General features: G+C 38.3%; 1 protein-coding gene across 8 annotated transcripts in view; it reads left to right on the top strand.

The window, feature by feature from the left end:
* ankrd44 (ankyrin repeat domain 44) overlaps nt 1-12,039 on the top strand; it is a 212,627-nt gene that overhangs the window by 189,262 nt on the left and 11,326 nt on the right. For all 8 annotated transcript variants that reach the window (XM_039755865.1, XM_039755868.1, XM_039755866.1 and 5 more), the window contains 5 exons: nt 3,617-3,700; nt 4,215-4,360; nt 6,164-6,246; nt 10,340-10,422; nt 10,596-10,687. In XM_039755865.1, coding sequence (XP_039611799.1) covers nt 3,617-3,700; nt 4,215-4,360; nt 6,164-6,246; nt 10,340-10,422; nt 10,596-10,687 — 488 coding nt within the window. The remainder of the gene's footprint in view (nt 1-3,616; nt 3,701-4,214; nt 4,361-6,163; nt 6,247-10,339; nt 10,423-10,595; nt 10,688-12,039) is intronic.

The raw sequence follows: 12,039 nt of genomic DNA, 5'->3' as shown, positions 1-12,039 counted from the left end.
TGCATGAGGCCCCTAGTCGAAATACGACACGTGTACCTGTCTCTCTTGGTGACTTGCAGGCTTTCCGTTCAGTCTCTGGGAAGTGAGTACTGTTTTACTTTCTCCCACTTTCACTTCTATGCCTGCCACACATGTGAATTCCGTTTTGCCAGCTACTTTAAAACTGAGCTTTCTATCCTTCAGACCTGTATCTTTGACTATAAATATTGCCCTTTTGTCCTCTCCGCTGCAGCGGTTACTGGAGCGCTCCTCCGCACTCGGCTGTCAGAAACTGTGAGCGCGCTCGAAAACCGGCCTCAGACGTGTGTCTCTGTGTCAGCAGGTTTGAGCCCCACGGCTTGCTCTCGGTTCACCTGTAGGCCTCCAGGCAGCCCTTCGAACACCCCGGTGCTCAAACAAGCGGTAAAACTTTGTGCCGCTGCCGTGTTAATCTGAGTAGGGGAGCTAAAACAGGTAAATGAAAACATTATTTCTTTAATATTTTTTCCCCCAAATATCCGTGACAAAGCCAAGCAGCTGCCTCTTTATTTGCATCATCTACAGCTACTGCACTTGGCTTATCACACCTCCGCAATCCTGTACAGCAGTGTTTCCCAACCTCGGTCCTGGGGGCACACGGTGGCTGCAGATTTTTGTTCCAACCAGCTTCTGTTTTTAATTGAACTCCTGGGCTAATTAAGTGATGTGTTATTTCCCAAGTTCTGTGTTTTGGGAACAATATAGAAATTAGAAAACTAAGTTTAGTAAAAAAAAAAAAAAATATATATATATATATATATATATATATATATATATATATATATATATATATATACATTAAAATGTACCAAGCAGTTATATGGGAATAATGTATTTTTTTCTTTTTAACAATATTTTCATCTTGATTTTCATTCTACTTTTCTAGGTGTTCTAATTGTTTAATCCAGTATTCACTAATTAGTGGGTCTGATGCTAAAGTAGTTGCAGCCTTTGATTATTTAGTGTTGTTTGCCAGCATGTCTGCTCTGTTCTTTTTTAATTGTAATTAATCAGATACAACGAAGGGGAAAAACTGCACAGAGAAAGGGCGAAATATAATGAAATCAACAAAAGCGAGTTAAGCATTTAAATCTATAGCAAAAGCAGAAATATTTCTAAATGTCTTATAAATGGAAAAATCATGCTGCTGTGCTTTTCTGAATGTCGAATAAAAGAAAAATAATACCAGTTATTAAATGAGATCACTGCTATCAGGTGTTGTCACTGATTAGGAATCTGGTTGGAACAAAAACCTGCAGCCACAGTGGGCCCCCAGGACCGAGATTGGGAAACACTGCTGTACAGGACTAAGTGGGTTAGAAAATGACTGACCATCTGCCTACCTTTTATCAGCTGGGAAGGCAAAAAAATACAATTTTAAGGCTGTAGGCCAGCAATGTGATTATACTATTCTTATTCACTTTTCTGAATCTTAATGTTTAATACACAAGGTCAGTTCATGCATTTTCAGTGATTAAATTATCTCAAAATTAAAAATAACCTTCAAGTGAAAAAAATGTGAAGCAAAGCATGTTGTAAAGACAAGAAAGACAACACACTAGAAAGCATAACAGACCAAATACGGAAATAAATGAATCCAACATGTACATTTAAAATATAGCATTTACTTATAACAAACATAACTATATAATATTCCATACAAGTGATATGATTTAACAAGATACAGTATGGACTTAGCAAAACGTACAGCTGAATAATGCACATTGTAGCCAGATAAATGCCATTTAGCTCACTGCCCAGTGATTCCTGTTTCAGTACTGGATAATTTACAATTGCCAATCAACCTACCAGGCATGTGTTTGAGATATGAAGGGAAAACCCATACAGACAGTGACTGGGCCAGGACTCTAGTGCTATCAGGAATGAGCACTAATCACTGCACCACTATGCTGACAAACCCTCTCCCCCAAAATATAAATATGTGCTAAAGTATATAATTGTCTTTGTGGATTTATTGTATGTGTTGTAATAGTTTTCGAGATTCTCAGTTATCTGCTCAGTACTAATTCAGAAGTTAATATTCAGCTAAGCTTTAATTTTTTGGCTGGCAAGGAGGATAAGTATTGTCCTAGTGTTGTTCCTGGTGTGCACCCAAAGACTCCTGGGATAGGCTCCAGTTGTCCAGCGACCCTGCCCTGGATGAACAGGTTAGGAACAAACATGGATGGATGGATGCAGCCACTGCAACCCCAAAATCAAACCCTTTCTCTATGACTGATCTGCTGTTCCAGTATGTAGACTGGTAGACCTGCAGACACATTGCTCCAAGTGACTACCTCAGTTTGGCTCAAAACACTGTGACCCAACTGTACCTTGTATTACACTACACTACACTACATTTACACCCATGAACGTTAAACTGCCAAATAATTGGTGTAAATTTAGAAAACTAAGGTGTGTTTTGTGCCCGTTGTACAGGGTGAGGCAGAAAGGACGGATGTTTTTTACAAAATCACAAAATTGTTAATTTTTTCTTACAAAGAAATTTATTGAAAGATTTGAGTTCATATTGAAATAGCATTTCACAATTTGTAGGGATGGAAATGCAGGTCTAAATGCAAAATACGCCTTACCGAACGATTACTGTGGCCAAGTTTCAGAAGAATGCTTCCGAGCAGATCAACTTGGACTGCGCAGCAGGTCTAGTCATACGCTTTCCACATTTTCAGGGGTACGTGCCGTTCGTGTAGCCCCCGGCGGTCTTTTGTTCACTAGTGTACCTCGTGTACGAAGTGCTTTAACCCAACGTAGGAAAGTGTTACGAGCGGGAACAGCTTTATTTCTGTGGATATTGAAATGGCAATGAAACTCATGCTGAACTGCGGTAATAGATTGGTTGTTCTTGACAAAACAGTTGTACGCAAAAATGCAGTGTTCTATCGTCCACGGCTCCATGGCTTCAACTAAAAAGAAAATAAAAAAACGCTAAGACTTCGCAAACCTAACGCCACCTACCGCACATCTGTCACTCCACCTAGTGGTGAGTTCTAGCCATTTCAAAGACGTCCGTCCTTTCTGCCTCACCCTGTAGTACACCTTTTTCAAATATAGTTTTGATTGCAGCAGACATAAATTATATATCTTGCAAAAAAGAACCAAGGGCTTGCTGCCATGTTGGAAAACATCATGCCAAAGGCGGTGGGATCAGAGTGAATAGTGGGGTTTTAAGAGCACCTGTTACAGCCAAAATGGCTCTCCTCCACACAGCACAGGCATGCTGAGCATTTAGAGTCATTGCTACTGTATGCCAATGAATCTCTGCAAACTACATACCTCAAATAGTTTATTAGCTAGTGCCGCGTCTTTATCCCAATTAGAGTCTGTTGTGTCAAGAAAATGCTGTTTTTAAGCATATTGTGTACATGGAATAATTAAATGAACAACAACATTGTTTTGCAATGAGCCTACTGCTGAGTTAATCACAACTCTATAACAGCTTGCTCTAAGATCATGTCTTGTCTTGTTTATTGTACGGTGAGTGTGAGGGAAATAGATTCTCAATTTTTATTTGAGCAGAGCACCATTACTGGTGTATGACAGTAGGCTGACTTTGCCTTTTCTTCCTGTGTAACTGCAGAATAAATGATCATGAAGGCTGTGCCTCAATTTTGCTTGAAGCACTGGGTCCAGATATTGTGGAGTGTAAGGATGCCAAAGGAAGGTAAGGAAGGCTTTTGTGCTGCCACTTGTATCATCTTTGGAAGAGAAGCTGCAGCAGTGACTCTTCAGCATTCAGTCTCAAGCTAGTTGTAAATCCAAAGGCAGGTGGCGCTGCTGTCACATGTACTGAGGACAATGAGAGTCTTACTGTCATGTAGCGTGACTACAGTCAGAGTTAGCAGCTCTGCTGGCAAGTTACTTATAACTATTAAGCATTTATTGAAATAATGTTTATTGTTTAAGCAGTAAATTGATAATGTACATAATTATTTTATTTTTAAAATGAAAATCCAAGTGTGCTTATTTTTAAATCAGGAAGGCTATGTGACCTTTGTAATTTTGGAAAGGAAGATCTATGTGACATTCTGTAACATAACAGATCAGGCATTATCTAATATGAATATATTCATTTTGTCTAAAGACATCTAGCCAGGTTTTTGATGTTTTAGGCATCTCATGTTGAGTTGCCACCAATGTGGTATCATTGGTTTTTTGATTTAAATTGCTTCTTATAGGACCCCTCTCCATGCTGCTGCCTTTTCTGAACACGTGGAGTGTCTCCAGCTGCTTCTGAGCCACAATGCACCTGTAAATGCGATTGACCAATCAGGGAAGTCTGCAGTTATGATTGCAGCAGAGTTTGGCCGAATTGGAGCAGTAGGTATGGAGCCGTAATTTAATAATCTATAATGTATTTAATTCTGTGATCACCCACTGTGCTGAAACAGATCAAGGATTGTAAACACAATTCAAGCTCCATATATTACAAAACCTGATCTTCTGGAGCAGCTTTGGGCATGGATGATAAATGTACTGAGTAGAATACTTTCTTTACAAGTTAATAACTAAACAGCAATTATCAAGGTTGCAACATCAAGAACATGAAGTCTGGCAATTTAAAATTAATTATAAGGACTGAGAGTCTCAGCTGTGTTCTCACCTTTGTCATCAATGTGGGTGCATGTAATGAAGCCAGCCATACTGCATTGCCATGCTTGCGTAATAAAAATGTTTTTTCTCAACTTAAAGATTGAGATGGGTTCAGCTGCAGACCTCCGCAGTATAACGATTCGGCAGCTCTGCTGGGCAGCCAATTGGACTGCAGGTCTTACTTGACGTGAGTCAGATAATCATCACCCCAACCCCAGTCTTAACCATAGTGCAACAGGCATTATCACTGATGCAGAATATAAAGCGACAACCTCTTTACTGGGATGAAGCTCTGGAGGTCTATTGGAAAGATCCGTTTTGCACAACAGTTCACTTGCAGAAAGAATTAGCTAACTGGTGCTTAAACTTCCTTTTTTTCACCTAGTAAGAAGACATACTGTAAAGTAAAGCCCATCACTGGGTGCCAGAGCCTCTTCTGATAGCATTAGGTGTAAGGCAGGACTGAGTCCACAGTAGGCCTAAACACTCCACACGTCTCTTTATTTTATATGATATTTTTCATAGTGAGAATTTTGACACAACTTTTTATAAATAAGACCTGTAGCTTCAGTGAGAATAAAAGAAAGAGAGAACGGTTGAAAAGAGAGGAGGAAGGAAGATGTGTCTAGTAGATGATTGCTTCATAAACTTAAATTATGCTTCACAATAGAGGCAAAGCAAGCGTCACTAAAACACATAATGAACTGAAAAAGGACTTGTGCAAAAAGAGAAAACTGTCACTCTCTAATCCAGCATTTCTCAACCATTAAGTATTTGCGACCCGAGTTTTCATAACAGTTTTAATCGCGCCCCCCTAACGTCTTTTTGAAAGGAGCTCACTAATACCAATTTGTTCTGTTTTAATTAATGATATATTATAGATGTATATTTTATTATACCTACTTAACTTTTATCGACATTTATCTAACTCTATATTTATTTTTCTACTATCAGAATGTAGTTTAAGTTAATTTGTTTTGGTTTCAATATTTTTCATATTTTCGATTCTTCCCCTTTTTGTTACTTCGCGCCCCCACCCCACAGATTGAGAACAACTGCTCTAATAGGTATCAATGGCAGCAGTTTATCAAGCAGGTATCTTCATTACTTCCAATTTATAAAGCAAAACATAAGATAAAAATACGGTATTATATGACAATAAATTCAAATTAAACCAAATTATACTTTTAAAACTATACACTTGATGAGTGATCAGAATTATGAAGCCATTGTGATTGGTGGGGGGTGAATTTGTGGTTTGTATTTTCAGTTTATCAACCAGTTTTATATTGTAAATAACAAATTGTTTTAATTGTGTGATCTGTAGACATTTAGGTCACCCTTTTAGATTTAAAGCAATGGCCCTGAGCAAATTGTTTTTGAATATTCTGTGTAGATAGATATTCAAATCTTTTACCTATAAAATGAATCCACTTAAAGATGAACTGCTTCTTTCATTTCTGTTAAGTCTACAGGCATGAAGAAAGCTGAGCCTCAATTCACTAATTTCTGTGATTGTTTTCATGTGTTTCAGAAGTGTTAGTTAAAAGTGCCAACGCCAACCTGACCTTGAGGGATGAACACAAAAACACTGCCTTCCACCTCGCCTGCAGTAACGTATGTTCACCTGAAACCTGAAACTGATTTTGTACCTTGATGTGGGTGAGCAGGGAGTGGGAAATATGGTGCGCCTTTCAGTGTCAGACATACATAACAGGTTTAAGAATACGTTTTTCTTCACAATCATTTTATATATCAATTTGCCGTTAGAAATTGTGTTTTGAAGTTAAGCATCTTTTATAAATTTTAAAAATACTTTGTCTGTTCTTAGAGTTTACAATGGGTCTTATGGTACACAGAGTCCATAGATGATGGAAAAAGCCAAACACATCCATTTTTCAGGCCAAAAATATCATCAAGTATTGATCTGCATCATCAAATTATAATCTTATTGCAGAACAGCATATTCATGACATTTTATGGAGGTAAAATAGCAAAAGGCAAACCATTGTTTTAAGATTCAACCATTTTAAAAAGAGACTGTGCACTTCGTACAGTGGAACCTCGGGTCACAAACGTCTCAGAACACGTACAAAAAGTATGCCAAACTTTTGCATCTGTTCACGACCACACATTCGGGTGACGAACAAGCCAGTTTTCCTTCCGGTTTATACGCACCGATGATTTACGCATGTGTTCAGTCTCTCCCTGTACTGTACAGTACTCGGTCAGACATGCATCGCGCAGAGGGACTTTACCTCAAAACTGTAATCTCCTCTCCACCCAGTTCCTCCTCACTTCCTTCATGCCAGAACTCAACTCATGCAAGGTTCGTTTTCTTGGTTGTTTATGGTTAGTTTTTGTATAAGTTACAGATTTTTCAAGTGTTCATTTTTTTCCCTGTTCTTAAAACTCATTAAAAAAAGTGTTTACAGCGAGCGGTTTGTAAGGCTATAGCGTGAACTCTTGCAGTGTTAGTTTTCTCTGTTGTTCAAGGTTTTCTCAGTGTTATTCAATGCTTTTACATTTAGTTTATTATTACACTGAGCATTCTATGGTATAATTAACTATTTTTGTGCTTAAAAATCTTTAATAAAATATATATACAGTTCGTACAGTCTGGAACGGATTAATTGTTTCCTATGGGGGAAATTACTTCGGGTCACGACCAAAGTGTTGGAACAAATTACAGTTGTGACCCGAGGTTCCACTGTATTGCCATTTGTCTTCTTCCCTGGCAGTGCGGCACCCTTCCTGGCCAGCAGGGAGTGGATTCACCTCGGAAAGGCATCAGTAGGCAGCCATTATTAACACTGAATGTTGATGCAAAGATGTTTGTGGCACCTTCAGCTCTGACAGCAAGCAATACCACCCCACACTCTCATCGTCAATAAAATATACTTCTAATGGTACGCTCAAGCTCCATAGTATTTTAAATACATGAGGAGGGCCAAGCAGCCTACAAAAAAGGAGAGTAGCAGCACATATTTGTTTCCACAAGAACTGAACAGACGTCTTAGGCATTCACCCCAAATTCAGGGCAGGCCTGTGGTATAGCTGGAGCCTATCCCAGCAATCACTGGATGGACACAAGGAAGGAACAGTCCACAGGTAGGGCGCCAGTCTCACACACACACACACACACAATATGCTCACACATTATAAGGCCAGTTTGGCTACACCAGTTCACCTAAGTTTAATCTGGATGAAGTTTAGTAAATTTAGTAAATATGTTTTAACACAGACAGAATGGATTGTCATTCCTGCCTGTAAGTGGCAGGTTCTACATGTACAGTAGTTTGTATGTTCTCACCGTGGATTTACAGATTGATTGGCTTTAGTGTTAGTGATTTTGCTCACTCAAAAGAATTGTGCTCAGTTCTTCTATTATCATATTTTCAGCAAGATCAACTCATCATACATTAAAAAAAATTGATATTTAGTTTGATGCTTCAATCCGCTCGATATCACATTCTGTCTTAATCATTTTCTGAGTTGTCTTTTTTTGATTGTGAGTGCGCAAGACACGTCAGAAACTGAAAACTTTTATTAACAACCAGTAACAGCGCAGTGAATCCACTTGACTTGAGCGTTCATAGTTTTCATCTTCTTTCTCTGTACGTTTAGCATTCGTTTGCTCAGAGGTTGATGCGCTTGCTGCTTCATGAGCAGCTTTTCTTTTCTCCACTCTAGTGGCCCACTTCTTCTCTTCCGTCGGCATTTTTTTGCATTAAAACTGAGTAAGTCAGTATTTGTGTTGTAATTACTTAGTACATTTTCCATAATTTTTCACTTAAGCTGGCACTTAAGTCTTCACTCTGCCTCAAGAATGATTTAAGATATGAAGAGGTAGGGGACGTGATGGCGAAGGTGGTAGCGATGCCTGTACACATGTGTACCACCTGCTGGCCGCTACCGAGAGTTGATTCTACAATAAAATAAAAATAGTAATAATTCCAAAACTATTTGCTTTTAATATAAAGCAGTAGTGCAGAGTTTCAGCGTAGTATATGTGTACCAAATTTCAGACTACAGGTTATTGTTGCCCAGAGGGGACTGGGCGGTATCATGGTCTGGAATCCCTACAGATTTTATTTTTTCTCCAGCCGTCTGGAGTTTTTGTTTTTCTGTCCCCTGGCCATTGAACCTTACTCTTATTCGATGTTAATGTTGATTTATTTTTTATAATTATGTCTTTCATTTTTCTATTCTTTAATATGTAAAGCACTTTGAGCTACTGTTTGTATGAAAATGTGCTATATAAATAAATGTTGTTGTTGTTGTATTTGATTTTTGACCTTGACCTTCTTGGGCTGACCTTTGACCTTGGAGGTCAATCATAACCCCGAAAGCACATAGTAGACATCAGGTAATGTATGTGTACCAGATTTCAGGTCAACAGGTCAAACAGTTTGTGAGCTACAGCTGATTTAAAATCCTGGACAGACAAACGGACAGCCACGGTAGCGTATTATAGAAGAAGATACAGTGGTGTGTAATCAGTTCAGTCCCGATGTATTGTCATGTGTACTAAGTACAATGCAACTTGGGTGGGGTCAGCGTTTGGTTTTCATAACGCCACCCAACTTGGCCACTGCAAGTAGACACACTAACATAAAACATATCCTTTCCTCAAGAGAATTGGAGCAAATTGTGATAAAGTAATTATTTCTAGTTTTCTTGTGTTATCACAATGATGCAGTATAAACATGGAAGGCATATTTTCGTAGATTGAAACCTTTGCTACTTCAAAATGGACGTATTTGGTAAGTTTTAAGGCTTTTTCTATCACCTATGACCCATGTACCCTCAAGCTCCACAGTAAACTGCAAACACAGACAAGGTCATTTTAAAATTTATATTAAAAAAGCTAACTTTAGAACATAATTTCAAGTGGCAAAACAATGTATATCATTATTGTGAAGAAATGACTTTGACTTGGAAAAAAAAAACAAACTTAGCAATTAGTCAATTCTGTATAATAAAGGGGTTGAGCTCTGAACATCTTTTAAATTTGTTTACTAAATTCATTAACTATGGCCATGTTAGGTCTCCAAATAGTAAGGCATTTAAGGATGCACTGTATAGCCATCATACCAAAAGTCTGCTTGAAGATGACAGGCCCTACATCAGGAAGAGAAATAGTGAGGTCTGACGCCATGTAACTATGGAATCAAGCATGTGGACAGCACACCTCAAGCTACCCAACAATAGATGTGTACCAGCTTTCCAAAAATATATTTAGCACTAATGAGTTAAAATGTTGAGTACACTTTGGCAAAGTGGTCAATGAGATTTCTATGGTTAAACCCTAGTCTAAAATGACAACATGTACAGTATGTCCATTTTCTCCTGACACTCTTACCTGATCCCACCCAACCCTAAGAGATGCAGATTAGGAAGATTACCAACTGTAATGTGGCGCTAAATAAATAGTATGCCCTGATAGACTGATGTTCTTTCCATGGTTAGTTCTTGCTTTGTATCCAGTACCCTTGGAATAGGCTACTCCACTTCACCTGTGACTGTACTCTACAATAAGAGGAAATGACTGACGGCTGTTTAAGTCTTGTTAGGACTCCAGTTAACAAAAAAAAAACAAAAAAAAAAACTTTGGATTCTTAGCATATTAGCAAAATGTATGCTATACAGTAGTGTTGGATGAGCGTTATTGAAGCACTGTCTGTCTGTTTTTCTTTACTCATCTCAGGGTCATGCAAAATGTGCCTTGGTGATTCTTGAGAAGATAAAAGATCAGAGTCTTATAAATGCAACAAATGCAGCATTACAAACGTAAGTGGTACAATTTTCATGTTACCAGGATTACTTGTCTCATTCTGAAGATCCAACTGTGGAATTTCCATATTAAATCAAGAGGCTGAATTGAACAATTGTGTGTGTGTGTGTGTGTGTGGAGGTACTCCTATCAGTCCTTCATAATTTTGCACCTTTGTTTTCTCTTCCAGTCCTCTTCATCTGTCTGCTAGAAATGGACTCAAGCAGGTGGTACAGGAGCTGCTGTCCAGAGGGGCCAGTGTGCAGGCCTTGGATGAGAATGGTGCGTATATTCTGATAAGAGAGGAAATAGACTTCTGCTCTGATGCAGTATGAATATCACTGACACACAAATTGAGTGGGTGCCATAGAAAATGTCAGGGTCTATAACACATTACAGACTATGACGGGGAGAACATTAATATTACTCATAACAAAAGTTAGTGGGGGATTTAAAAAACTTGAGACAATAATAGTACCATCTTTTGAAATGTGTGCTTCACCTTCTAATTACTGTTACTATGTCCCCAGGAAACCTCGAAACAGGAACTAAGGCCCACCTACATCAATTTTGATTGATGGGTTCATTAACCCCTCTCTTTATATCAACTTGCCGATTTTTTCCAAACAGCCAGAGCCGTGGCATAGCAATGGCTGCATGCTTTTGACAAATATCAACTATAGATTGATACAAAACCAGATAAACTGCTACTTACTGTCCCCAGGGATACAATAATGTCATGTTGTCAGTATGTGGCTATTATTCCCCAGCATAGTTTTGTCTTTGTTTGATATGCCTCCCCCAAAAAAAAAAAAAAACTGCTTTATGTTCATTATGTACAGCATACTTACCTTTACTGGATGACACTTTATTTGTAGTTTTGGTAACTTTTAGCAGTCCCATCTACTTTATTTCACAAATCTTTTGTTTAAGGGTGTAACCAGTGCTCTGGTTTAGTATTTAATTTTAAACATGATTGCCTTTGTTTTCTAAAGTCAGGGATTTGTTGGCCTTTAAAACCAAAGTCTAATCAACATGGTTTTATAGCATGCTGGCTTGCCTTGTAAGAGAGACATAACAAAGGAGCCACACACAAAACTAACCTGACAGTCTCAGTGCTGTTTTTTCAATTTGGAGTCAGCTAGCTTGTTTTCAAATGGGCTAAATATTTTTCTGCAATCATGACTTTTTAAAATAGGTTGTAAGTCTACTGTTTAGCCTCACAGGTAAATGCAGGGTACCAGGTTAAAATCAAAGTGACTTGGAGGTCAGACTTTGCATATTGACAAAAGTAAAGCTAAAAATCTTCATTCACCGATTCCATTATATTCATAGCTCCAAAGTCCCAGGTTTACATAATGCTCTGGTTATTATCTGCACAAAGCTGTACTTTCTTCTTCAGGGAGTATACTGTACCGTATAGAGACCTTCTGTAGAATCAGGACCAGCGAGAGGTTTAGCAGTGCATTTACAACAGTGGCAAGAACATGCAGAGCTTCTAAGACTTTAGTGAAGCCCAGTCAGGAGAATATGATATAAAATCTACTATATCAAGATATAATTTAGATTTCCTTTTATTTTTAAACACATATCAGAAAAATTATTAGGTTAAAGTCTGCTGAACAAAAGAATTT

The sequence above is a fragment of the Polypterus senegalus genome, chromosome 6 (assembly GCF_016835505.1).
Source record: "Polypterus senegalus isolate Bchr_013 chromosome 6, ASM1683550v1, whole genome shotgun sequence".
NCBI lineage: Eukaryota > Metazoa > Chordata > Cladistia > Polypteriformes > Polypteridae > Polypterus > Polypterus senegalus.
This window is presented reverse-complemented; position numbering and strand designations above follow the sequence as displayed.